Source organism: Erpetoichthys calabaricus, chromosome 1 (genome assembly GCF_900747795.2).
Source record: "Erpetoichthys calabaricus chromosome 1, fErpCal1.3, whole genome shotgun sequence".
NCBI lineage: Eukaryota > Metazoa > Chordata > Cladistia > Polypteriformes > Polypteridae > Erpetoichthys > Erpetoichthys calabaricus.
In genome coordinates, this window is record NC_041394.2 from 349,368,978 (window position 1) to 349,396,470 (window position 27,493).

The 27,493-nt window shown below is 40.0% G+C and overlaps 2 protein-coding genes across 6 annotated transcripts in view; one reads left to right on the top strand and one right to left on the bottom strand.

Moving 5' to 3' along the window:
* LOC114669299 (zinc finger protein 431-like) overlaps positions 1-8,268 on the bottom strand; it is a 30,808-nt gene extending 22,540 nt beyond the window's left edge. The window contains exons 1-2 of the mRNA XM_051935445.1: positions 8,046-8,268; positions 1,269-1,645 (exon numbers count right to left, since the gene is read on the bottom strand). Of these exons, the coding sequence (XP_051791405.1) occupies positions 1,269-1,608 (340 nt within the window). The 5' untranslated portion in view covers positions 1,609-1,645; positions 8,046-8,268. The remainder of the gene's footprint in view (positions 1-1,268; positions 1,646-8,045) is intronic.
* Positions 8,269-8,622: 354 nt separating this feature from the next.
* LOC114669025 (gastrula zinc finger protein XlCGF7.1-like) overlaps positions 8,623-27,493 on the top strand; it is a 37,315-nt gene continuing 18,444 nt past the window's right edge. For 2 of the 5 annotated variants that reach the window (XM_051926888.1, XM_051926898.1), the window contains exons 1-3: positions 8,659-8,888; positions 24,548-24,934; positions 25,312-25,410. In XM_051926888.1, coding sequence (XP_051782848.1) covers positions 24,589-24,934; positions 25,312-25,410 — 445 coding nt within the window. In that variant the 5' untranslated portion in view covers positions 8,659-8,888; positions 24,548-24,588. Of the gene's footprint in view, positions 8,903-24,547; positions 24,935-25,311; positions 25,411-27,493 lie in introns of all 5 variants that reach the window. The other 3 variants (XM_051926892.1, XM_028825149.2, XM_028825140.2) reach the window with 3 other exon arrangements.

Sequence of the window (27,493 nt, forward strand, 5' to 3'; positions counted from 1 at the left end):
TGCATTGGTTTGGACATGTGCAGAGGAGAGATGCTGGGTATATTGGGAGAAGGATGCCAAGGATAGAGCTGCCAGGGAAGAGGAGAGGAGGAAGGCCTAAGAGAAGGTTTATGAATGTGGTAAGAGAGAACACACAGGTGATGGTGATGACAGAGCAAGATGGAGAGGACAGAGAGATATGGAAGAAGATGATCTGCTGTGGCAACCCCTAACACAAGCATCCAAAAGAAGAAGAAGAAGAAGACTGAACAATAAACCTACAGAATGTTATTGCATAACTAAAAACTGAACTGGTAACACCGACATTCTGCAGTTTAATTGTAAAAAAATACCAAGGTTAATATTTTAATAGTGAACATAAGCTATGGAGGTGCTTAGAAATGGAAAAATACAATTTAAAAGGATAAAGAAGAAAAAAATCTGAATCAGCTAATTCTAGTAACATGAAATGAATGATCTGTGCTGGCCCTAAAAAAAACTGATCTGTGCGTCTCTAGTACTTTCACAGATTTGCAACTATAATGTATTGCCTGTAAATTATTAAAATAAAACAAACACAAACATGCATAAATATTACAAAAACTCTTTTGCAAAATAAACCCCAATGGTTAACATAACCAGATTATGACAATGTGCCTTTTGCTGGTAATAAAGATATACTGTAGATAGTGGGCACAGGAGGAGAGGAAAGAAAAACAAAAGAAAAATGGGTCTTGTTCAAAAAGCAGACACCACTTGGTTCTTATACTAATGTCTTATTCCACCTCCAACCCCCTTTATCGACTGTCTTGCCCCCTCGTTTTATCCTAACATTAACCCCACTGGAACTGGGCGCTGAGGCTAAAATATTTTATTACCTAGGGCCCTGATGTTAAGGTTACCCCTAATCTGCTATTGGCGTCCATTTTTTGAACAAGAGACGGAAATTAAACTCTGGGGGGAGTCTGTGTTTAGTATTGACAGACAAAGTTGCCCACTAGCTTATTCCCCAGACATTCTACAATATTCTACAAAGACATGCTGGACAGTCTAACAAGAGACTGCAGTTCTTTCACATTTAAATCTCAGACACCCCAAATCACTGGTGTTACGTTAGCAAACACAAATGAGTTCTTACACAGCCCAAAAATAGTAATTTACTAAAAAAAAAAAAAACTGTCCCAACCTTTTACCTTACTGCAAAGTTTTACATACATCACACAAGACCTCTTTTTTAAGCCCATAATTCTGTTCCTAAAATTAATATGGATTTTTTATTTCACACTTACTTTCTCCAGACTGAGGTGTAGGGGATGGTTGTTCTTCTTGAGTTCTAACTGATGAAATTTCCTTGGTCCTCTTTGTGTCAGACTGTAATGATTCAGACACCACCTTGAGCTCAGTACACTCCATACTTTTTTGTCTGGGTACCTCAATGCTGACAGATGTTTCCATGGCCTCTTCTTTAATGTCCACAGTTACCAGTTCATAATCCTCTTCTTTAATGCTGGGACTCTCCTGCTTAGGGTGGACAGACTCCCATTCACAGTCCTCTTTATCCTCAAAGTTTACAGTTATTATATCTGTGGTCTTTATGTCAGCCTCACACGTCTCCTCTTTCACGTCCATCTTAGTGTCACAGTATATGGCCGCTGTTTCTTCCTTGCTGTTGAAAGAACAGGATTCAATGCCATCATAACTGCACCAATTAGACTTAAAAATATTTCAGTTTCTTGTTACAGCCGGGCGGCACGGTGGCGCAGTGGGTAGCGCTGCTGCCTCGCAGTTGGGAGACCTGGGGACCCGGGTTCGCTTCCCGGGTCCTCCCTGCGTGGAGTTTGCATGTTCTCCCCGTGTCTGCGTGGGTTTCCTCCGGGCGCTCCGGTTTCCTCCCACAGTCCAAAGACATGCAGGTTAGGTGGATTGGCGATTCTAAATTGGCCCTAGTGTGTGCTTGGTGTGTGGGTGTGTTTGTGTGTGTCCTGCGGTGGGTTGGTACCCTGCCCAGGATTGGTTCCCTGCCTTGTGCCCTGTGTTGGCTGGGATTGGCTCCAGCGGACCCCCGTGACCCTGTGTTCGGATTCAGCGGGTTGGAAAATGGATGGATGGATGGATGGATGTTACAGCCCCCTCTCCATTAAAGTTGATGTGAACTCAGTAAGTTTAGAAAAATCATATTACGGTTTATCGACAGTAACTCATTACTAGTCATATCAATTTAGGAAAGTTAAACGTAACAGTTATGTTCTTCCATGACTTAAGGCACATGATGTGGCTGTGTCTGATACAGTTTAAAAGCTGTCAGTATGTTGCTATGAGGCAACATTTAGGAAACATTCGATGAATTTCCAGTCAAGCCATTGTGCTTATATGATTCCATGCACCAGTACTACAATTTAGCTGTAGTCATAGTATAATAAAAGAAAATCTTGAGACGAGACAAACTATTACCAAGAGATTTTTTTCAGGTCCCATGAAACGAGACTATTGGCAAGAAATTTTTTCAAGTCCAGCCCTCCTCTCAACCATTTCTGGTTAACGGCCCAGGCCCACGCTCCTCTCACCTCTCATTTGTGTGAATGTTTGCTTTTGTCAGACACAGTTCCTGCACTCTCAGCTCTTATAAATTTTTATGTTTTCCTCGCTTTAAGTTCCCAATAAAAGAAGACTTATTATGTCCAAATCTTATTAAAGAATTTAATCCAGAAGGTTTATCAACAAAAGAAATGAGTACACAGGCAATCCTAGCATTGAGAAACGATGAAGTCAAACGAATTAATGCGAAAATTGTCGATCGGTTAAAGGGCAAATTGATTAAGTGCATATCCATAGACTATGCTGAAACAGTTGGTGGTGATCATACGGAAGATGAAAACATCAACTTACAATATCACCAAGAACATCTACCGCCATTAACACCATCCAGTCTTCCACCAGCTGAATTACTGTTGAAGGATGTATCGTAATGTTATTGTGTAATTTATGTCTGAGTGATGGGCTATGCAATAGGACAAGATTAGTTGTATTGATAATTGGTCAAACAATTCTGACATGTAAAATTTTAACAGGCGACAAGAAAGGTAATGTAGTACATCTTCAGAGGATAACATTAGACACCAAAGAGGATCTTGATATGCCATTCATATTAAAAGTTTACCGTTTTTTGTGGTGACCTGAGGGTAATCTAAACAACGAACTTGAGGAATACAAAATGACAGTGCATCTTTTCGGTGCTACTTCGTCACCCAGTTGTGCCTCCTATGCCTTAAGAAAAACAGCAGAGGATGCAAGAGACATAGCACCAGAGGAAGCAGTTAACACTGCGTTAAATAACTTCTATGTTGATGACTGTTTAAAGTCAGTTGCTACTGAAGAACAAGCCATAAAATTGGCCAAAGATCTACAAACCCTATGCTTAAAGGGAGGATTTCATCTTACAAAATGGATAAGCAACAGCAGAGCAATCTTGCTGTCAATCTCTGAAGAAGACAGAGCAATAAATCAAAAAGTCGTGGATTTAAGTTATGACTTATTACCAGTTGAAAGAGCTTTGGGCATCCAATGGTGCACACAAACAGACAGTTTCAAGTTAAGCTGCAAAATAAGCCTGCTACAAGACGCGGTATCCTGTCCGTGGTTAGTTCAATATATGATCCGCTTGGATTTTTAGCGCCAGCCATATTACCTGCTAAGTTTATTCTAAGAGAACTGTGTAAAGAAAAATACGCTTGGGATCAAGAAGTGGAAATTAAGTACGTTCGGCAATGGAAAAAATGGATGGACGATTTGCAATTACTTGCGGATTATAATGTGGACAGGTGCATTAAACCTCCTGAATTTGGTCAAATAATGACCGCACAAATACATCATTTTGGAGATGCCTCAGAAAACGGATATGGCACTGTTTCCTACCTCCTCCTGACTAATAAGGAAAATAAGAGACATTGTTCATTTCTAATGGGGAAATCTAGAGTGGCACCACTAAAACCTGTCACTATACCAAGGTTAGAACTCACAGCAGCAGTGGTAGCAGTCAAAATGGACAAAATGTTTAAACAAGAACTAAAGATTCCTCTGAAAGAATCAATCTTTTGGACAGACAGCACCACAGTACTACGGTACATAGCAAATGAAAACGCATGCTACAAAACTTTCGTTGCCAACAGAATCGAGGTGATAAGAGAGCACACACAACCCTCGCAATGGAGGTATGTTGCATCTGCACAAAACCCAGCGGATCAGGCATCAAGAGGATTAACAATAGAAAGCTTAGTCAAAAGTAAAACTTGGATACAAGGCCCAAACTTCCCGATAAAACCAAAACACGAATGGCCTAAGAGACCAGATGAAATGGATCTGTCTACTTGTGACGATCTGGAAATCAAAAGGTGTGTAGCAAATTGTGTAATTGTTGAAGAAAAAATCGAACCAGTAAAAAGACTTGTAGAGCACTACTCCAAATGGTTCAATTTAAAGAAAGCAGTAGCATGGTTCCTTAGGCTCAAAGAGATGCTAATGCGTCTGAAAGAAGAGAGAAAGGCAATTCAATATACAGTCAGCAAATCTGGACACAGCCCAGAGAAACAAAAAACACTGATCGCAAAACATATGAAAGAATACAAATCATCAATGAGGCTAAATCCACTGTCCATGGACGACTTATCTAAAGCAGAAGACGAACTTATTCGCTTTAGTCAATTAAAAGCTTTCCCAGAAGAACTTAAAGCCCTATACAAAAATCAGCTTAGAAAAAAAAGTAGTAAAATCATCAAACTGGATCCAGTTTTACAAGAAGGAATATTAAGAGTCGGAGGTAGACTTAGCAAATCTGCTATGCCAAAAGAAGCCAAGCACCCTGCGATTATTCATAAAAGCTTGCATATCGCTACACTCCTAATCAGACACCTTCATCAAATGCACAAACACTGTGGACGTCATTATTTATTAGCAGAACCACGCCAAAAATACTGGATACCTCAAGCAAACGCAGCTATCAGAAAAATAATTTCAAAGTGCACTATATGTTGAAGATACAATGCGAAAGTAGGTGAGCAAAAAATGGCAGCTTTGCCAGAAGATCGCCTAGTACCCAACAAACCAACTTTCACTAACATTGGAGTTGATTATTTTGGTCCCTTTTCTGTCAAAAGAGGACGAAGTTTAGTTAAAAGGTATGGAGTAATCTTCACCTGTTTAACAACAAGATAATATATGATTGGGTGTGAGTGGTTCCAGATCATTAGGGTCATTTGATGTCTCTGTGAGGGGTCTGTTGTTAAGTATTGATTCTACTTCGCACATCAACGTAGGAAGATTTTGATCATCGAGGGTTTGTTGGTTTAATGTCGAATTTAAAATCTTCCTTATACTTCTGATTTGTCTCTCCCAAACTCCTCCTTGATGAGAGGCTGATGGTGGGTTAAAAATCTATTTGATTTCTCTTCGCATCATTTCGTTGCTGATTTTTTCGTGTTCCAAATGTTTTATAGCCTCCCTTAGCTCTCTTTCTGCTCCAATAAAATTTGTTCCATTGTCCGAGTGTATGATTTTAACTCGGCCTCTTCTGCTCTTGAACCTGAGTATGGCTTGTATGCAAGAATCTGTGTCCAGATTATGCGCGATCTCTATGTGCACGGCTCTTGTTTTCATTAGAATAACTTTTGCAAAGACAATTAACAAATCACAGAGACAAACATTCAAAAGAGTCGTTTTATTTAATAGTGAGAAAGAAACGATATTCACTCACGGGCAGTTAAATGTTGCATTGTCACAATGTAAGTCCAAACATGGAATCAAAATTCAATCCAATATTGACAAAATGTTAATTACAAATAATGTTTTACTGAATTTTAAAAGTGTAAATTTAAAAAGTATTTGCGTGTTAATTTCAAAGCCAAACAGAACGAAAACATATCATGCAACGAAAACCTCTAAAGCAACATGAAGCATAATTTACTGTCAAATTATTATGTTTTACTATTTGTTACTATGGTTAATTACTCACCGTAATGTAAAATAGTTCTATTATGCATATGTAACAATTTCCATGAAAATGACAATCTGTTTAAATTGTACATCTGCTTACCCATACACAAGCGGCAGAGCCGTGAAGTGGCTAGCATGTAGCACCCACTAGTAATAATATATACATCCATCCATCCATCTTCCAACCCGCTGAATCCAAACACAGGGTCACGGGGGTCTGCTGGAGCCAATCCCAGCCAACACAGGGCACAAGGCAGAGACCAATCCTGGGCAGGGTGCCAACCCACCGCAGGTAATAATATATATTATTTGTTTTTTATTTCTCGTTAAACATTGCCTCATTCTTTGCTAATCATTACAGTCCTTCCAGCTTCAGCACAGTACAACCTTGGATGTGTGTCAGTATGTTCATGTAGCACAAGAAAAGTAAACTGACTGTTTATTCTTACATTTGTATACATTGTCAGGTCTACCGTGTTTGCGAAAGTGTTCTGAGTGAGCTGCCTTCCACCACTGTGCTCGTCTCTTGTGACTTGTGCCATCCACAACCTGCCATTTTACGTGTTCTCCTTCCCCATGTCAGATCAATGCTGGGTGTGTACTTTGTATTTATAGTTTGTATGAAAAACATTGTGATGCCATTTCATCCGACTTCTGTTATTTCATTTAGTTTAAAAATTAATATGAAGTACTGTCAGTTCTCCATATTTTTTAAAATTATCTTCATAATGTGTACTGAAACAACATTAGTGATTATAAATGTGAAACTTTTTTTGATGATTATTTTCGAGTTGTCTGCAGCAGAGAGACAGCCATTCACACTTGGAGAGCAATGTCCAATAATGTGTCAGTAACAGGGGCAGGAGATGACTTGTCAAGGTAAAAAGAATGTGCAAATGTGGTCAAAAAACGTTATTCCACGTGCAAGCACCACATCTCAAATCAACTCCAGGCCTTTGATCTGCTTAATTGATAATGACATAACGACAGACTTGCCCACACCTGCCCATGAAATAACCTTTGAGTCAATTGCCCAATAACTTTTGAGCCCTTGAAATGAAGGGATTGTGTTAAAAAAATGCTTTAGTTGCCTCACATTTTTATGCAATCGTTTTGTTCACCCCACTGAATTGAAGCTGAAAGTCTGCACTTCAACTGCATCCGAGTTGTTTCATTTAAAATTCATTGTGGTAATAGACAACTTTTTTCTAATTTTGGTTCTGTACATGTCCAAATATTTATGGACCTAACTGTATATAACTAATTTCAATACTAGATACATTTTATACTTAGAAGATGATGCCTTTCACAAGGATACCATTATTTACGCAGTTAGTAGTTTCTGACGCCACCGAAACAAACAGTTAAGAAAATCTGTTAGTTTGTGAAGGCTTTTCAATCTCTAATAATTCTAACTACATTTATATACTCTTAAAATCCCATGTTTCATACTTGTTTTTCACCTTTTTATAGTGTATGTTCTTGGAACGTGCAAAGCATGCACCAAGAAATTAATTTTAAAAAGTACCCTACATGACAAGGCTGGTATAAAAAAAATCACCTTGTTTAATTGAAAGAATTCGAGAACCCCTCTTTATAACTCAGTTTGAAAATGAAGTAAAATTTAAATCGAAAGCAAAATTAAATTGCCGCTCCAATGAGTAGATATATTATTATTATTATTTAATGTGTATTTTAATGGCTTTTCTTTGATTGAATTGTCTGTTTCTGTTGCTACTTTAGCACCTTAAATTAAAAGGGAATATAAAAATTCAAGCGCTATTTCTTACTGAAGTCGTCTCCTTGAAGTCAAAGTACTCGGCGATCCTCACTGACTGAAGGAGTAAACGGCATACAATGAGCAGGAATCGGCAACGATGTGTCTAGGCGCTTTGAAGGAGAAATGAAAGTCGACAATAGCGAAGTCCACTGAGTCGCAAGTCACACACGACACAGAGACATTCGCTCGATCAGGGTCTTTAAGACCCCGCTTGCCTGTGTTTTAAATCGTGTAACACTGACTAGAACGAATGAAAAGTTCTACATCCACAAAGTGTCGGACCCGAAATCGGATCGCTTACCTTGTGGCTTTAGGTTCTGTGATAAAGCCGAGTCACTCAACGTCAACAGCCTGTCGTTGCTTTCACTGCCTCCAGTTTACTGTTCAAGTTCTGTCACAAAAAGCGGCCGCAGACTTCTGTGTTCGTCGACCTTGATGACGCCACACAGCACGTCTTGTTGCCAGTCGATTACGTGCACGCGCGTGCTGGTTTGCATGAACCTGCGCGCCCCCGCTCCTCTTTTCCCTATTTCTTTATAGAGCGATAAATGAATTATTAGGAAGACTCATTTATTAAGTAACGTGGGTGGTATAAAAGTGTAATCGACGTGAACAAGTTATTTACAAAAAAAAAACACACTCTTGCTTGAAAGTTCGCACTGATCCAATCCCAATTATAAAATGAGTGTTTAAAACTAAAAACTTTACTTTCTTTATTGTAGTCAGCTTTTCATACGTCATACGGTTTTACCGTCGCTCCGTCTGGTTTCTCCGCAACACAGTATGTTTGCAAAAACATCATTTACCAAATACAATAAACAGACAAACCCTTAAACGAACAGGCGGATTATTTTAATAAACGCAGGAAGTGCAGCCATCAGACTGCGCGAGCCTCGTAAAGTGAGAAGATTGAAATAAAGCACAGAGGGCGGGGCTCAATGGCGGAGACACTGTCAATCAAATAAACTCGTTGACCTGACGTGACGTGTGACGTCATCAAGAGCGACGAACGTTCAAGTAAGCGAGCGCCTCGTGTCTCTCACTTTACCAAAATAAACTCGAGGCAGGGAAAGCCGTTGTCGATTGTCTTTTTTTCCCCGAGAAGGCCGACACTGAAAAGCTTCATATCACACAGAAGCAGGACGTAAGTGATACGATGTTTTTTTTACTTCTATTCGCGTTAGTCTGAGTTGCAGCAGGCGAGTTGAATCGGAAGCAAGCGGTGTGTTAAGGTTCTCTGTCTGACTGAATTTGACCCGCGGTACACGCCGTTCATTGTCCTCCATGTGCGCCTCACTCGTCGACTCCCGTTTTAATAATAGTAATACATTTTATTTATATAGTGCCTTTCCCATTCTCGAGTTGCTTTTTTAAACAGCAGGGTATATATATACACCATTGGGTGCAAATATTTTTTGTATGGAACAATGCATGATATACAAAGTACACAGACACACTCAATGTACAAAAAAAGCACGTTTTCTTTTAATACTGGTAGAGTTGTACATTCGAGTAACGCGATCAATACAAAACGGCAATACTTAACTTCAGCGCTCTTCTTTAGTCCAGATACCCGGACTCATACACCAGGCAGCTTCGGTTAGACGAGGTAGACAAACTCCTGCCTCCCCTTTAAACTTTAATAAACCACTCCCGTTACAAAAAACTATAACCCAACATTAAACACAAGAACTATTTTAAAATATAGCATAAATTAAATCATAATTAACTGTGTAATTTTAGCTGCAGCGCTTCCTGGGAAGTCCGTGCCATCCGTCGCTACAGTATTAAATAGAATAAAAGAAAAAAGTACACCAGAGTAAAATACTGAGTTCATTATTAAAAGAAATGCCTGAAACAACATAATTTGTGATATAACACAGAAAAGATCCTGAGCATCTGGACAGAGGTCAACTGACAGAAGGGTCGGAGTGGCAGGTTAAGTTAGACTCCTTCCTGAACAGATGGGTTTTCAGTTGTCTTTTTTTAAGACTGAATGGAGTCAACTGATGTCATTCATTTTGAGAGGTCATCCCAAAGTCTGAGTGCTATACAGCTGAAGGCCCTGCTGTCACCCATAGAGTGCAGGTTAGTGTGGGGCACAATAAGATGGCCAGAATCGGAGGACCTTAGTGGGCGGACAGGAGTAGAGTGATGGAGAAGGTCACTGATGTAGTCCGCTGTGAGGCCATTTAAAGCTTTGTAGGTTAATAATAGAATTTTATATTCAATTGTGTTGTACACAGGGAACCAGTGAAGGCGAAGCAGGATGGCTGTTATGTGCTCGCTGTTGCTGGTTTGTGTCAGGACTCTTATAGCAGAGTTTTAGGCAGAGTGGTGGCTCTGAGGCTAGGGATCTGCACTGGCAATTGGAAGGTTGCCGATTCGAATCCCGTAAATGCCAAAAGAGACTCTGCTCTGTTGGGCCCTTGAGCAAGACCCTTAACCTGCAATTGTTGAGCGCTTTGAGTAGTGAGAGAAGTGCTATATAAATTCAAAGATTTTTGAACGAGCTGAAGCTGGGATATAAGATATGAAGGGGCACCTGCCAGTAGCAAGTTACAATAATCGATGCGGGGTGTGATAAAAGCATGGGCAAGTTTCTCAGCATTAGAAAAGGACAGGAATGAGTGAACACGGGTTATGTTACCAAGGTGAAAGTAAGAAAGTTTCTTAATGTGGTTTGAATAAGAAAGGGAGGAATCAAAAACAACACCAAGATTCCTTGCATTAGAAGAAGGTCTGATGAGATCACCGTCCAGATTGACTGAGAAGGAACTCATTGTCTTAAGTTGGGGTTTAGTGCCTATTTGCAGGAGTTTGGTTTTGTTGCAGTTTAATTTTAAAGAGTTCTGCTCCATCCAGGTTTTAATTGTGGCAAGTTGTGAGCTGAGAAAGCTCTGAAGATGTTTCACTTTTAACATTGAAATAGAGTTGAGTATCGTCTGCATAAAAATGATAACCCAGTCCAAAGATATGACTTAAGGGAAGCATAAGGATAGAGAAAAGGGCAGAGCCCCAAGGAACTCCTTGTGTGACTGGCGCTGAGCAGGACCTGCTGTTGCCAAGACTAACAAACTCTTGCCTGTCAGTCAGATAGGACTTGAACCACTGGAGGGCAGTGCCAGAGATATCCAGCATGTTCTCCATTCTGGACAGTGAAATGCCATGTCTGACCTGAGTGTCAAATGCTGCACTGAGGTCTAACAGAATTAATATGCTGGTTTGTCCAGAGTCTGCTGCCATAAGCAAATCATTGGTTACCTGTAGCAGAGCAGTTCCACAGCTGTGCCGCGCCCTGAAACCAGACTGAAAGGGTTCCATCAAATTATTAAAAGTTTGATTTGATTTGTTTTTAATTTGTTTGGTTATAAATTGATCTGTTTGTATGGAATGATTACAATAAAAATTAATAAAATATAAAAAAAAAAAAATTATTAGAAGTTAAGTAATTGGTAAGTTGGGGAGGCTACAACACGCTCAAGAACTTTTTTTTGCAGAAAGGGTAAGTGAGAAATAGGCCGAAAATTGTTAAGGTTGTCAGCATCAAGACCAGACTTTTTTTTTTAACATTGGGGCTACAGAAGTGATTTTAAAAGTGAGCGTCACAAAGCTGGTGTCAAGGGATGAGTTTATTATCATCATAACAGTCGGGATTACAGCATGAAGGCAGGATTTAAGAAGTGTGCTGGGGATGCAAGGCCATGGAGTCGGTAGATAAATTCTTCGACTCCGACTCCTTAGTTTCCGGTACTTCTGACTCCATCTCCCCGACTCCGACTCCTCTGTATTTAATATGCTACTGTATTTTCCATGTTGATTGAAGGAAGGCAACATACACGTCATTTAACCACATAACTACTGGCTAGGAAGCCGACTCTCTACCGCATTGGTCTGTTAAACAAAAAGCAAAACAAATGAAAACAATAAGCTTTTATTTATTGTTTTTATCAAGCGGCTATAAAGTAGTAGCATGCATAAAAATCAGGAACAGGAACTTTACCAGTTCAAAAAATATAAACCACATTCTTCTGTAGTTTTAAAACAAAAACAAAGCTTAACTACGTGAACAAAAAACAGTTTATATATTAAACTTGGGATACAGCTGTAGAGTAGAATAGCTGTTAAATGCAATCCAAAATTAACTCAATGCAGTGTTCTAAGAAACAGAATGGCTTCTGCCAGATCCTCTTTCATAGAAGCTCTTAAATCTGACTTGATTATTTTTAGACTTGAAAATAGTCTTTCAACACTGACTTGGGTGGGTGGCATTGCTGTTACAATTCTCGTCACATCACTAATAATCTCTGGATCAACAAGAATGGCTTCTTCTACAGTCAGTTTCGAGGAGTGATCATACTTTTCAACTTCTTTTAATTCTTTAAAAAACTCTCGCTGGAATCTCTATATTTGGACATTTACTGGTCATTTATCTGTCACGCATAGGTGATGTCGCTTTACTTTTGAAACTTTCATTTTGTCCAAGTAGGAATCAAAGTCTAATTCTTCATTTGAAGAGGATAATCCTGAGTTACCATTACTTATAGCTTCATCCAGTGGTGGTTTTTCAGGTAGTAGTGAACTGCTACATCATAGAGGGCCTTTTTTCCATTAGCAATCTGGTCACTGCTCAGCAAAATTTGGCTCATTGGATCAAGGTAAATAGCAGCTAACAAGATTTGATAATCAAGTAAGAGACTCCCTCTTTTCTTCATTGAAGATATGATACCATCAGCTATTAACCCTCCACTTTTGTTCAGGCAATATATCGAGCTCTTCCATTCCAAGAAAAATTTACCGGAAGTTAAATCTTTATATTGCAACCTCTTGGTGACAGTAAAGGGGTAAGAAAGTAGACTTTCCAGTTCTTTTACTTTTGCCCACTGGCTTTCAGTTAATAAAACATTTTCATTGTCCAGTTCTTCAAGAAAGTCTTTTAGTTCAAGCAAACGCTTTACCGTCAAATAAGTGCTTCCCCAGCGTGTTGTTTGATTCAAAATGGCTCCTTTTTGCTGCACGTCTTTTCAAAATGGCATCTTTTTTAGGAGCCCTGGCTGCAGCAGTTACTTGCCTCAATTAGAGTAGCTGCATGACGGATCTTTCAATCCATCTCTTATTGCAAGTTGCAGAGTATGAACAGCACAATGCATATGTTGAATAGTAGTAAGCTTAGATGCTTCTTCAGCAATGTTACGCAAAATTTCACTATTCTCTTCGGTTTCACTTTAACCAATACTTGCAGAACTTGCTTCCTCTAATATCTGTTTGGCACTTTCTTCATCTACTTTATTCATTTTCTCAATTGTGCTTAACATATTAGAAGCATTATATTTCACAATACATAGAATCTGTTCCTTTTTCATTTTAAAATCTTCTAGAACAGGTTGTGTGCAAAGTTATGCTAAAGTTCAGCCCTGGGTGGGAGTGGAGAGTACAGACAGAACTCCTGAACACACATATGGTCATAGCACACACCTCCACCTACATCATTATACTTGTTTACACTCAAATGAACTTGTTAAACACATTATATCTGAAATAAAATGAAAACACTTTTTGTAATGTACCATAATCCAGATTACAATATGTGAATGTCAGGTTGTATAATAGCTCAGCTGAACTTCACACTAGTAGTAACACAACTATGCACTCGGCTTTATTCTTACATCAGAGAAGTACTTAATTATGAGTATTGTTTATGAAATGGGACATTTGAACTTACTGTATTTTTTTTTTCATTACACAAAATTGTCTCTGACTTCACAGCCTTGTGGGGATGGGGTCCTGTACACAAGTAGTGGGCCTCATCTTCCAAAGCAGGTCGTTAACAAGTGCAGATGTGACTGGTGAAAATTTTGGAAAGAAGTTGGATGGAATGGGAAGACAAGACAAGATATAAACACACAATAGATTTATGTTAGTTTAATTATTTAGATGTTTAATTTTATTACGAAAAAGTGAAGCAATTTCTCAGACTTCAGTAGAGGAGTTAACTGGGTCAGATGCACGTTGAATTAGCTTATTAACTACAGAGAACAAAACCCTCAGGTTATCATGGCCACTTTCTGTTGTTCTGCCATAATGCATGTTCTGGGCTGCAGTTGGTGCATCCCCGTAAGCCCTTTGGTGGTCAGAGAAAGCACAGTGAGGCCAGTCTTGCATGAAATTGTGTGAATTTCCCCTTGGGATTAATATCTATCTATCTATCTATCTATCTATCTATCTATCTATCTATCTATCTATCTATCTATCTATCTATCTATCTATCTATCTAATCAGGCAGGCGTTGGCCACCTGCTTTCATACACCGTAATTCTGAATTGTTCCATGAGGATGAATGCTTAAAAGAAACCACATGTTTTTAAAGGAGCTCTTCTATCTACTGCTGAATGAAGGGCTCAGTTATAACAGCAGGACTATCTAGTGTTGATGGAATAGATGAAGACAGAAGCAGATCAGAAATGGATCCAGCAAGGATAGAAGGACAGATATTTTTAAGGTTTCTGAAAGAAATTTGACATTTACAGGTGAGACGAGTTAGAGGTAATGAGACAGTGAAAAGTACGGCTTTATGATCAGAGAGTCCCAAATCACTGCTGTGTTGCCAACAGATAAGCCAGGTGTGCAGATCAGGTCTAATATATGATAACCAGATTAGGAAAATCGACATGTTGCGCTAAGTCAAAACAGTCCAGCAAGGACAGGAATTCATTCCTCACTTTACGTGTCGGAGGGTCAATGTGGGTGTTGAAGTCACCAAGAACAACATTTATTTCTATAGCACATTTTCATACAAACAATCTAGGTCAAAGTGTGCTTTACATGATGAAGAAAGAGGAAAATGACAAAATAAATAATTAAAATTAGGGAACACTAACATAGAATAAAAGTAAGATCTGTTGGCCAGGGAGGACAGAAAAAACAAAAACTCCAGACATCTGGAGAAAAAAATAAAATCTGCAGGGGTTCCAGGCCATGAGATCACCCAGCCCCCTCTAGGCATTCTCTCTAACATAAATTACCTCAATCAGTCCTCATTGGGAAGAATGACTGTCTGGGATTAAGTGGGTTAAATGTTCGGTCAGATCATTTAAGAAAGACCCACTATATTTTGGGGGAACTGTAAGCAATAATGAGTAAGACAAGACCAGATTTTGTAATTAATTTAAAAGCCAGACACTCCAAAGACAATGGGCAGTCAATTGATGTTTAACTCCGACCTAGCAATTACTGCAACTCCTGCACCTTGTCTTGAGCTACGGGCCTCTGAGAAGTAAATGTATCCGGGTGGTGTTGCTTCTGTGAGAGACGTAAATTCATTTGGTTTTTGCCAGGTTTCTGTTAATCCTATGACATCAGGGTTGGAATCTGTAACGAATTCTGATATCACCAATACTTTACCATTAAGTGATCTTGAGTTAAACAATGCATTATCAGTTGAAGAGGGATTGTTGTGTACAGATCCATAGCCAGAGGTTGTTTTTAGCATATTGAGAATCTGGCACACTGACACACTTACTTTTCCTTAATATCGCTCAGACCCACTGCCCTTCCTCATCGTACATTTTTTCTGTCTGCAAAATATTTACCATTGCACACCGTTCTTTGAAATACGCGCTTGAAAACAATACGGCCATTGCGTTACAGAAAATCTAAATGAAAGAGAATACACACCGTCTTCTGCTGCCGCCACATTACAGAGCAATGTGACCAAAAAAATAGCTCACCATTTGTTCTGGATTTAAGGTGGAACAGAAAATGCGAACAAATTAAAACTGTAAGGTAGAATTCTGGCTCCTCTTGATGTTTGACTTTGTTGCTTTTTTCCATACCATATGTACTCACAAATAAGTTCTCCCACGGATAAGTCGTAAGTTGATTTTACTGCATAATTTCTGGTATTATATAATGTCGGTCGTATAAGTTGAATGCGGAAAACTCACGCTTATTAGTCCAAGAGATTATGATATGCTAACGTCCACCTGAGTGAGTAACCATGGAGCACACAACCTTTTTATTCTATGTGAGTGTGGCAATACGCTATATCAGCGTGTGCTCCTAGCTTCTTTCTCTGTCTCTATTGTGTCTACATGACCACACCATAATACCCAAACTATTCCAAAGCGACATTTGCACTGATTTGTGTTTTTTGTATCTTACACCCTCATACACCTTTATCATAGGAGCATCCCTTATCGGGCGGCACGGTGGCGCAGTGGGTAGCGCTGCTGCCTCGCAGTTAGGAGACCTGGGTTCGCTTCCCAGGTCCTCCCTGCGTGGAGTTTGCATGTTCTCCCCGTGTCTGCGTGGGTTTCCTCCCACAGTCCAAAGACATGCAGGTTAGGTGGATTGGTGATTCTAAATTGGCCCTAGTGTGTGCTTGGTGTGTTTGTGTGTGTCCTGCGGTGGGTTGGCCCCCTGCCCGGGATTGGTTCCTGCCTTGTGCCCTGTGTTGGCTGGGATTGGCTCCAGCAGACCCCCGTGACCCTGTGTTCGGATTCAGCGGGTTGGAAAATGGATGGGTGGATGGATGGCATCCCTTATCTGAGCATTCGATCAGAAGGAAATATGAAGTTGTTAATGTAGTGAAAGAAATTAGTAACTGCGCTGCTGCAACAAAATTCAATTTCTCTGAGAAACTGATGCGAGATTGGAGGAGGCAAGATGATGTAAAAAAAAATTTTAAAAAAGTGTTGCATTTTTGAACGGGTCTATAAGTTGGGGTCTGATTTTATGATCGTTTTTTGGGTTTCAAGACCCAACTTATACATTAATTTGATTTTTTATTTCACATGTTCTGGTGATGTCTGCTGTCTGTAATTCCATCTATCTTAACACTAGAATTACCAGAGCCTACGAAAAAACTCGTAGATCCGTCCCACCTTAAATCACTTCGCACCTCTCCATCAGCGTCTTTTGTCCTGTAAATGTGTCGATAAGCAGCAAGCAGCCTACAATCACATCCCCCCGCCGCTGCACAGTTTTCTTAGCTGAAGTCTGTTTACCTGCGTCAATTTCTTAGAGTTGTATAGAGTGAGAAGTCAAGCAAATTGACACCTTTTATAAATACTATATCGTTATTTGGAACACATGCATGTCATGTTTATGTAAAGACATCATTAAAACAAACATTTTTCATGTTTTAGTAATAATTGACAAAATGGAGACATGAAGTATATAATGTGTGAAGCCTGAAGTCCAAATATCAAATAAACACTTTCACAAAAGGTACAAATATAACCGAACAAGTGCGCTTCTATTCAAGACTATAACTGCAGAAAAAGAACCCGCGTTAGGGTGTGACAGTGACACGCATTTGCCACGACCGCTTCCGTGGCGCAACTGTATCAGCTGTTGACTGGTAATCAAAACTTCACTGGTTCGACCCCGGATGAGTCCGTTTTGAGAAGTGAGCTGCTCTTATTCTTACTATCTTAGAATAAAAACATACATTTGATTTCAGTCTGTAACAGCCAGTGTAAATTTGATACTTGTAAAGGTTAGCTTTGTTTTTGTTTTTTTTTTGTTTTTTTCAGTTTTATTCTCTTAGTCACGTTCATGATCCCACCCTACCCCCCCATCTGACACTGCTGTTTTCACATAAAGATGCGCTATAACAGAGGTGAACTCAGAAGATGACAAGGGTTCTGCATTGGAGCAAGAATGCATGTTGCACTTTTGCCATCACTGTGCTTTGTATATGTACATGGGAAGCTCTGCAGTCTACTTATGACTTTACACTGTAGGAAGTAAGTAAATAAATAAAGGTAAATAAGTAAAAAACATTCGATCTGGCTCTTATATACAAAGTACAGCGACGGCAGCTTCCACCTTCGGCTATAGACTCTCCACTCTAGTGTTTAGCTCTGGACAGTGCATGTGCTCAAAACATTAACATTTATATGTTACTTACATAAAAGTCAGATCAAATGATATTTACCTTAATTTATTAATTTACTTCCTACAGTGTAAAGTCACAAGTAGACTGCAGAGCTTTCCGTGTACATATACATAGATGTAGAACCATCATCATCATCTGAGTTGACCTCTGTTATAGCACGTCTTTATGTGAAAACAGCAGTGTCTGATGGGGGGAGTGGGATTGTGAACGTGACTAAGAGAATAAAACTGAATAAAAAAAACAAACACACCTAACCTTTCCAAGTATAATACATTTACACCAGCTGTTACAGACTGAAATCAACTGTATGTTTTTATTCTAAAATAGTAAGAATAAGAGCAGCTCACTTCTCAAAACGGACTCGTCTAGGGTCAAACCTGTGAAGTTTTGATTACCAGTCAACAGCTGATACCGTTGTGCCACCGAAGCGGTCGTAGCAAATGCGTGTCAATGTCGCACCCTAATGCGGGTTCTTTTTCTGCAGTTATAGTCTTGAATAGAAGCGCACTTGTTCTGTTAAACACTTTCACAAAAGGTACAAATATATTTGATATTTGTACTTCAGGCTTCACACATTAAACATGTCATGTCTACATTTTGTCAATTATTACTAAAACGTGAAAAACATTTCTGTTTTAATGATGTGTTTATTTAGATTGTTGTAGACGCGGAACACATGAAATGCATGTGTTCCAAATAACGATATCCATATTACTAACCGAGAATGCTAAACCAGATGGACGCAGGGACATCCGGCCATGGGCCGTAGCCGCAAAAAGACGTACTGCGCAGGCGCAAAAAGAGTCCGCGAGAGTCGGCTGAGGAGCCGAGAAAGGCGGGCGAGAGAGGCGGATGAGGGGCCGAGAAAGGCGGGCGAGAGAGGCGGATGAGGGGCCGCAAGAGGCGGACAAGACCACAGAAAAAAGGAGTGAGCACATAAAAAAGGAGTCAAAGAAATGAGGCGCAACAAGCACCGAAAAAAGGAAAAGGCACATAAAGTAGTCAAACGCAGGCTAAGCACGAAACACATTGCACACGAAACTAGACCCCCCAAAAAAAAGAAGAGGCGAGCGCACAACAGCAAGGCACAACAACCCACCCCCCCCCCCCCACCCTACAGGCACGGGACGGGACACACACCAAGAGGGGGATTCAACAAGCCCATGGAAGACAAAAAAAAAGAACACAAAACCACGCCACAGACCCTACAAGCAAGGGACGGGACACGCACAAAGAGGGGGATTCAACAAGACACAGGAACACAAAAAGAAAGAAGACGCTCGCGGAACAAAAATACCCCCCCCCCCCCCCCCCCCCCCCCCCCCCACACATCCATAAGAAGTGACACCCAAAGCCACATATTCTAAAGTAAACGTCGACACCTTCACACTAGGCAGCATAGGTGTCAGCATAGGTGGATCTCCTTACAATAAAGCACTATTAACCGTTCAACTGCAGAAAAGGCTCCATATTAACAGTGAGTGCGATCCTCCTTATTACTTATCCATATTTCGCATGCTGAGAAAGAAACAAGTCATTAATACACGGTCACGGGTACAAAACGATTCGGAAAGGATAACGGGAACAAACACACGAACACAAAAGAAACAAGAAAATAGACGGCGGCGCATAAAACGCGCTTCTGAAACACCGGGAGAAAAAATGTCTCGGATCAAAAAACGCAAAGCACAAGTGACACCATTACAGAGACGTGCCCAAATGGACAGACACAATGAACGTAGACGCATACAGCGCGCGTGTCAAAGTGCTGCATCGAAACAAGCACGATTTCAAACCAAAAGAGCTCGCGTCTCAGACGTACAAAAAAGGGAGCGAAGAGACAGAATAAATGAACGGAGACGTGTACAACGCGCAAATGAACTGCAAGACTCGAAAAGCAGAAAGCTCAAATGACCGACATACAAAAACGGACAAGGCTCGATACAAACAATGCACGACGTAGACTGAAACGGACTTTGCGCAAAGCGGAGGCGAATAAAATAAAAGAAAAAAATATTGCGTCCCAAATAATGGACATGCAACAAAAAGGCAATCAAACGCCAAAAGCAAAACATGCACGTCGCGGACATCAACGCCAGACACATGTTAAACGCTTACGCCAAATGGCTGAAAACGCCTTCAATAAGGAATCCACTATTGAGGAAAATTCATTGGGATTAATGAATATCATTTGCAATCATTGTCATTCACTTAACTTCACAGAAGAAACAACTGGCAATACAAATAATGAATTTACACGTTGTTGTCAAAAGGGGCAGATTAGACTGCCTCCTTTACATTCATATCCTGAATATCTACAGAAGCTTCTAACTAACGATTTGCCTAAAAGTAAAAACTTTATGAACTGCATTAGATCCTACAATAGTTCATTTGCTTTTGCATCTACCGGAGTACATATCAGGCCACCAAAAGGCAATGGCCCATACTGCTTTCGCATATGTGGACAAATATTGCATCGCATTGGAACAGTGCACCCTGAAACAAATCAACAATGCAAATATGCACAAATCTACATCCTAGATCCAGATGAGGCAATCTATCAACGAATGAACCTTCCTGAAAACAATGCACAGAGCTTATAATGAGAAACGTCACTCATGTCATAAACAATCACCCATTAGCTAAATCTATAAAAATGCTACATGAAGTTGAAAAGGAGGCAAATACAAAAGCAAATGCAGAAGGTATAGCGGCAACTACAATTGCTTTGGTCTTGATAAAGGACAAAGAACAAGATCCAAGACGATACAATCTTCCCGTCGTTAATGAAGTGGCAATTGTCTTTCAAAGTAAAGATGGTGAGCCTCCATTTCACAGAGATATTGTTCTACATTTACGTCCTGATAAAAACAACACACCTACATTCCAACGCATAGACATTTGCTTTCCGCTTCTTGATACTTTAACATACCCCATATTATTTCCAACTGGACAGGAAGGATGGAGTGCTACAATTTCAAGATTTAAAAAACATCAGGCACAGAGATGATCACGTGTATCCATGAAAGAATATTTCTCCTACAGACTCTCAGTAAGGGACGACTTTAATCTATTACTCAATGCAGGAAAGCTGACTCAACAATACATCGTTGACGTTTATGTTCGAGCGGAATCAAATGATCTGCAGTGGATAAAAAACAACCAGCCTTCACTTAGAGCCGATAAATACAAATCACTGATGGACTACATTAATCGGGATGCTGACGTCATGGAGCACCCAGCTGGAAAACCTGTTATTCTACCATCATCCTTTCAAGGCAGCCCACGCAATATGCAACAACATTACCAAGATGCCATGGCTATCGTAAGAAAATTTGGAAAACCTGATCTGTTTATCACTATGACCTGCAATCCTAAATGGACAGAAATTACAACTAATCTTAAGCCATGGCAGAGAGTCGAACATCGTCCTGATTTAGTTGCAAGAGTCTTTAGACTTAAACTGAATAACCTCCTACAAGATATCAAACAAAAATCTCTATCACAGCCATTATCCACGTTATCGAGTTTCAGAAGAGTGGTTTACCACACGCCCATATATTACTAATACTTGATGAGGATTCCAAAATACGCACTGAATCTGACATCGATAAAATAGTCAAAGCTGAAATTCCAGACCGTGACACCTCTCCACGCCTCTTTCAAATTGTTATAAAAAATATGATTCATTCACCATGTGGCGCTACAAATCCAAACAGTCCATGTATGCTTAATGGCAAATGTTCAAAAGGCTTCCCCAAAGACTTCCAAGACGTTAACACTTGGTAATATAAATGGATACCCTAAATATAGAAGACGAAAGACAAGTCAATTACAAATTCGTCCAGGTCATTCAATTGACAATAGCTGGGTCATACCATACAATCCTTATTTATGTTTACGCTACAACTGCCATATAAATGTGGAGATCTGCGCTACAGTAAAAAGCGTTAAATATCTATTCAAATATGTATACAAGGGACACGATTGTGCTAATGTCTCCATATCTGAAACGAATGATCACGATGAAACTCGAATGTATGTTGATTCACGATACGTCAGTGCTCCAGAGGCCATTTGGAGAATATTTTGCTTTCCTATGCACCATCAGAGCCACACAATATGTCGCTTGCCAGTTCATTTGGAGCACAAACAAACTGTCTGTTTTCATGCAGGTGATGAGGTACAAGTGGCAAAGAGAGCAGCCACAAAAGATACTAAACTAACCGCGTGGTTTAAACTCAATCAAAACGATCACAACGCTCAACGTTGGAAATATTGAGAAATTCCTCTTCACTATGTTTGGATTGACAATGGCAATTTCTGGAGAAAACGACATCACCACGGTGATAATGTCATAGGACGAATGTACACTGTCAGTATTAAAGAACCTGAAAGGTTTTACCTTCGATTACTTCTTCAACATGAAACCGGAGCTACATCATTTGACAACATTAGAACTGTCCGAGATGGCTGCACCATCAAACTCTGTCAGACATTCCAACAAGCGGTAAATGACAAAGGATATTTATTAGATGATACAATTTGGCAAAAAACTCTACACGATGCGATATCCTATTCAATGCCATGTCAAGTTCGATAACTATTTGCTTATATCTGTGCCTTCTCATCACCATCAGATCCTTTCACCCTCTGGAATACAAACAAAATGGGAATGATTGAAGATATTTGCCACAAGCTTCATAATACAAATGATTCCTGCATCGACTGTGAAGCCTATGCACTAAACGACATTCGATTAGCTCTTATGCTCCTTGGGTATACATTGGATAACTTCCATTTACCAAATGTTCCAGATTCCTTACCGGATATAAATTCCACAACTATTGATCTACAACAAGAAGAACGAATTGCACAAACTATGCTTTCCTCTTTAAATGAATTACAATCTGATGCTTTTCACAAAATTATTCATGCCACGGAGGACAACAGCCCTATACCCAAATGCTGCTTTCTTGACAGCCCTTGAGGAAGCGGAAAAACATACCTTTATGAAACACTTATACATTTCTTTGCTGCAAGACAACAGTTGATTATCGCATCTGCTACAACCGGAGTGGCAGCAAATCTGTTAATAAATGGTCGTACATGTCACTCCATATTCAAAATACCGGTCCCAATCACAGAGACATCAGTATCCACTATGAACATTCACAGTAGCAATGCCTGAGACATCCGTCTTGCGAAACTGATAATTATTAATGAATGTACAATGGCATCCAGTCACTTACTCAACACCATTGATAAACTTCTACAAACGTTGATGAATAATAATATTCCCTTTGGAGGAAAAGTACTTTTATTAGGAGGAGATTTTAGACAATGCTTGGCTATTGTTCCACATGCCATGCGCTCAGCTATTGTTCAGTCCACCTTAAAATACGCAGACAATTGGCATTGCTTTAAAACAATAGAGTTGGTACAAAACATGCGATGTCCAGATCCAGAATATAACAGTTGGCTAATACAACTGGGAAATGGTACACTCACCAATACAGATGGACTTCACCCAGATATTATTACAATTCCCCAATCCTTTATCTGCGACGACTTAGTAAAGGAGATATTTGGAACAGCAATCACATTAGACCAAATACCCCTTTTAACACAACGCACTATATTATGTCCAAAAAATATTAATGTTAATCACATTAATAACCAGGTCATTTCATTACTTCCTGGAGAGACACGGCTCTTTCTAAGCTCTGACAAAGTTGACTCTGATGACGACAATGAACATCTAAATTTCCCCTTAGAATATTTGAACACTATTAACCCAGCCGGATTACCACAACACAACCTTACCCTTAAAAACCGAACAATAATCATGCTATTAAGAAACCTTAACACAAAACAGGGTTTATGCAATGGCACACGGTTAGTCGTCAACACCATGACACACAATGTTATTCAAGCAACAGTTCTTACAGGATCACATGCTAACAATACTGTTCTCATTCCTAGAATTGACCTTACAAGTTCTGACCTAGAATTACCTTTTACATTGAAACGCCGCCAGTTCCCCATTAAACCTGCATTTGCCATGACCATCAACAAATCACAAGGACAAACCATGGACAAGGTTGGTATCTACCTCTCTGAACCCGTTTTTGGACATGGACAACTTTATGTTGCCTTCTCACGTGTTCGACGTTCATCTGACGTTAGAGTTAAAATTATAAATGATCCATGCCAAGGAAGACTCATTCAAGGACAAGACACCATCTTTACTACTAATGTTGTATACAAAGAAATATTCCAATAAAACATTAATATATGCCAAACACTCTATTTGTTATTTCTATGCGCATCATCCAAAGCTGCACACTATTCTATATCTAATTCATACATCTCACTCTTTGTCATGCCCCAACACCAGGGGTTGGCGAGCGAAGCGAGCAGGGGGCGGAGCCCCCTAGTAATATTTATAAAAGGCTTCATTTTGCTTGACTTCTCACTCTATACAACACTAAGCAAGTGACGCGCAGGTAAACAGACTTGAGCTGAGAAAGCTGTGCGGCGGTGGAGGGATGTGATAGTAGGCTGCTTGCTGCTTATCGACACATTTACAGGACAAAAGACGCTGATGGAGAGGTGCGAAGCGTTTTCAGGTGGGACAGATCTACGAGTTAATTCTAATGTTAAGGGCTGATTGATGGCCACAATATATTTGCTGTATGTCCCATGTTACTACTTTATTTTCACTATGTTGCTATAGAAATTCAATAAATGCATCTCAAGATAAACTAATGCATAAAGCAAATCCGGTGACCTGCTATTCAGCTCATTTACTTTATATACGTGATGTGGGTAAGCCCAGCAGTGAGTAGATCTGAATTGGTGCAGTTTTAATGGAATTTAATTGTGTGTTATTTCCACAGCAAGTAAGAAGAAGCAGTTGCCATTTACTGTTAACGCCAAGATGGATGTGAAACAGGAGACGTGTGAAGTTGACATAAATACCATGGAGATCACAGCTGTAACTGTTAAAGAGGAGGAGGATGACGACTGTGAATGGGAGTCTGTCCACCCTAAACCGGAGAATCTCTGCATTAAGGATGAAGATTATGAAGTGGGTTCGGTGGGCATTAAAGAAGAGGCTGAGGAGAAGTGTGTAAGCATTGAGACCCACCGGCATAAAGGTGCAGAGTGTGACGACTTCAAGGTGAGGGCCAAATCAGTGCAGTCTGACGCCAAAAGGACTGAGGAAACATCATCCACTAGAACTCTGCAAGATCAACCGTCCCCTTCAAATTGGTCTGAAATAAGTAAGTTTAATAAAAATACATTTAAGTGTTAAGGTTAGGGTTGTACTTTTTACATGAAACTTAAAAATTTAGTGTGGTGGTGAAAAACATGGTGAGACTGTTCTCCATGAAGAGTTCATCGGTTTGTGTGGGTTCAGGCCTTGGTGGTGGTGGTGGTGGTTGTGGTGTTGGGCTCTTTTTTTTGATTGATTAGCTGGGCTCTGTGTTGTTGAGTTATTAATCTCTTAAGGCGTCATTTTCAACTTCAAGAAGAACACTGCTGGTGAGTATGGACACCCTGCCGTTTTTATAAAAGACGTATATAAAGGCCACATCCACCCTCTTGTGACACCAGTAGTCGGTATGCATATCCTTTTTATGTTTACTCCCAAACCCAGATCTTTCCAAAATGAGAGTTTTTTGTGGAGGCTTAGAAGAGAGAAGTAAAGTAGAACATCAAGATGTGCAGTCCAGAAAGAACATGGAGGCATCATCAGGTACATTTTAAAGAAGATCTACCTGACCTGAAATTTTAGGGCAGGATAGTGATGTCACACTGAACCAATTTAGATTAACTCTTTCAGGGCGGATGTCGACTTTTGTCAGAAGGAGGGGTTGACGGTGGTTGTCACTGTTTACAGTTGATAAAAACCCTCCGTTATGTTTTAGTTGGACTCTTTTTACTAGAAGGAGAGTGTGGCAGATGGCCAGGGCCCTTACCTTGCCAGGACTCCCAAATTGTGGAAGGACTGAGGAAAAGAGGATTGTCGGGACAGTTTCTTCCCCAGGCCAATAGAGGGCAGCCCCCTTGGTCTTCAGTGGGACCACGGGTTATGAGCATGGAGGCTCAACCCTGTTGGAACCCATGACAACCGCCAGGGAGGTACCGGCATCAGTTGTTCAGTCCCCAGCTGATCATGTTGCTCAACAGGTTTGTGTCGCTAACATGCCTATGGTAACGTTTGCCACTTACAATGACAAGAGGTACAAACCAGAGTGCGATGCACAGCGATCGCCCCTGATGTGCGAAGACAGCCTGGCAGCCAGCCTGCCACACGTTCCTGGTGAAGTGGTGGCCACAGCACACAGCAACAGACATTTTAGGTTGATTTCTGTGTGAAGCCATAGCTTTGTGTGCTTTTCTGAAAACTGTGTTTTCTGTTATAAATATTCAGCCCTCAAAGGGTTAAGAGAAGGCATGATGGAATCACTAGATACAGATTGACCATTGGACTTGATATTGTGATCTGTTTATGTCAATCAAATTGAAATGGCTCAGTTTTACAGGGGGTTTAAGGTAGTTTTAGTGCTCATGGTTTTTAATTATTTTATGGTTTAGCAATTTACAATTGTTGCATTATATAATTTTCCTACTCTTTACAGAGTGCATTTTTTAATCCATTGTAAGACAGAACTGTCATTATAAAAAAAAAAAAATAATAATAAAATACCCCTGATAACAAAAGTGACACTCGGGAATGCATACGTTTTTCCCCCAGCAGTGTTGCATGATTTTACTACAATAACACCAAATCCTAGTAAAATGAGCCGTCACTTCAATAGTTAGTCATATATGTGAAGACTCACTCTAAAGTGACCTTTTCTCTTTATTAATGATTCTATATTGTGAAAGGGAAAGGTAAATAGTGAAAGCGAATGTCTACAAGACGGTAGTGAGACCAGCTATGTTATATGGGTTGGAGACGGTGGCACTAACCAGAAAGCAGGAGACAGAGCTGGAGGTGGCAGAGTTAAAGATGCTAAGATTTGCATTGGGTGTGATGAGGATGGACAGGATTAGAAACGAGGACATTAGAGGGTCAGCTCAAGTTGGACGGTTGAGAGACAAAGGCAGAGAGGTGAGATTGCATTGGTTTGGACATGTGCAGAGGAGAGATGCTGGGTATATTGGGAGAAGGATGCCAAGGATAGAGCTGCCAGGGAAGAGGAGAGGAGGAAGGCCTAAGAGAAGGTTTATGAATGTGGTAAGAGAGAACACGCAGGTGATGGTGATGACAGAGCAAGATGGAGAGGATAGAGAGATATGGAAGAAGATGATCCACTGTGGGAACACTTAATGGGAGTAGCTGAAAGAAGAAGAATGACTCTATATTGTGAGTCAATGGAAATACAACTATTCGTAAAATATTTTTGCACTTTGAAATGATTGATTTTGACAGCAGGACCACTGCTTAAATCAGGGGTGCCCAACTCCAGTCCTGGAGGGCCGCAGTGGCTGCAGGTTTTCATTCTAAGCCTTTTCTTAATTAGTGAAATGATTAAGTTCACTAATTAAGTTTTTGCTGCTAATTAAATCTTTTAAATTAATTAATTAAATATATATCCTGAATTTGCATGCCTTCCAAGAAGATTGACATAGCATATGAGACACAGATGTGTCCAGAAGTAAAAATTAAGCCATCAAAATATCTGTTGACTTTGAATGCACTGCTAAAGCCGGACTTAACTGAAAGAATAAGCATCTCATACATTAACATTAGTGTTTAAACACTGCAAACCTATCCGCAGTTGGTCATCCCCATCAATGATTGAAAATTATACTCTACACACAAGTGCTGT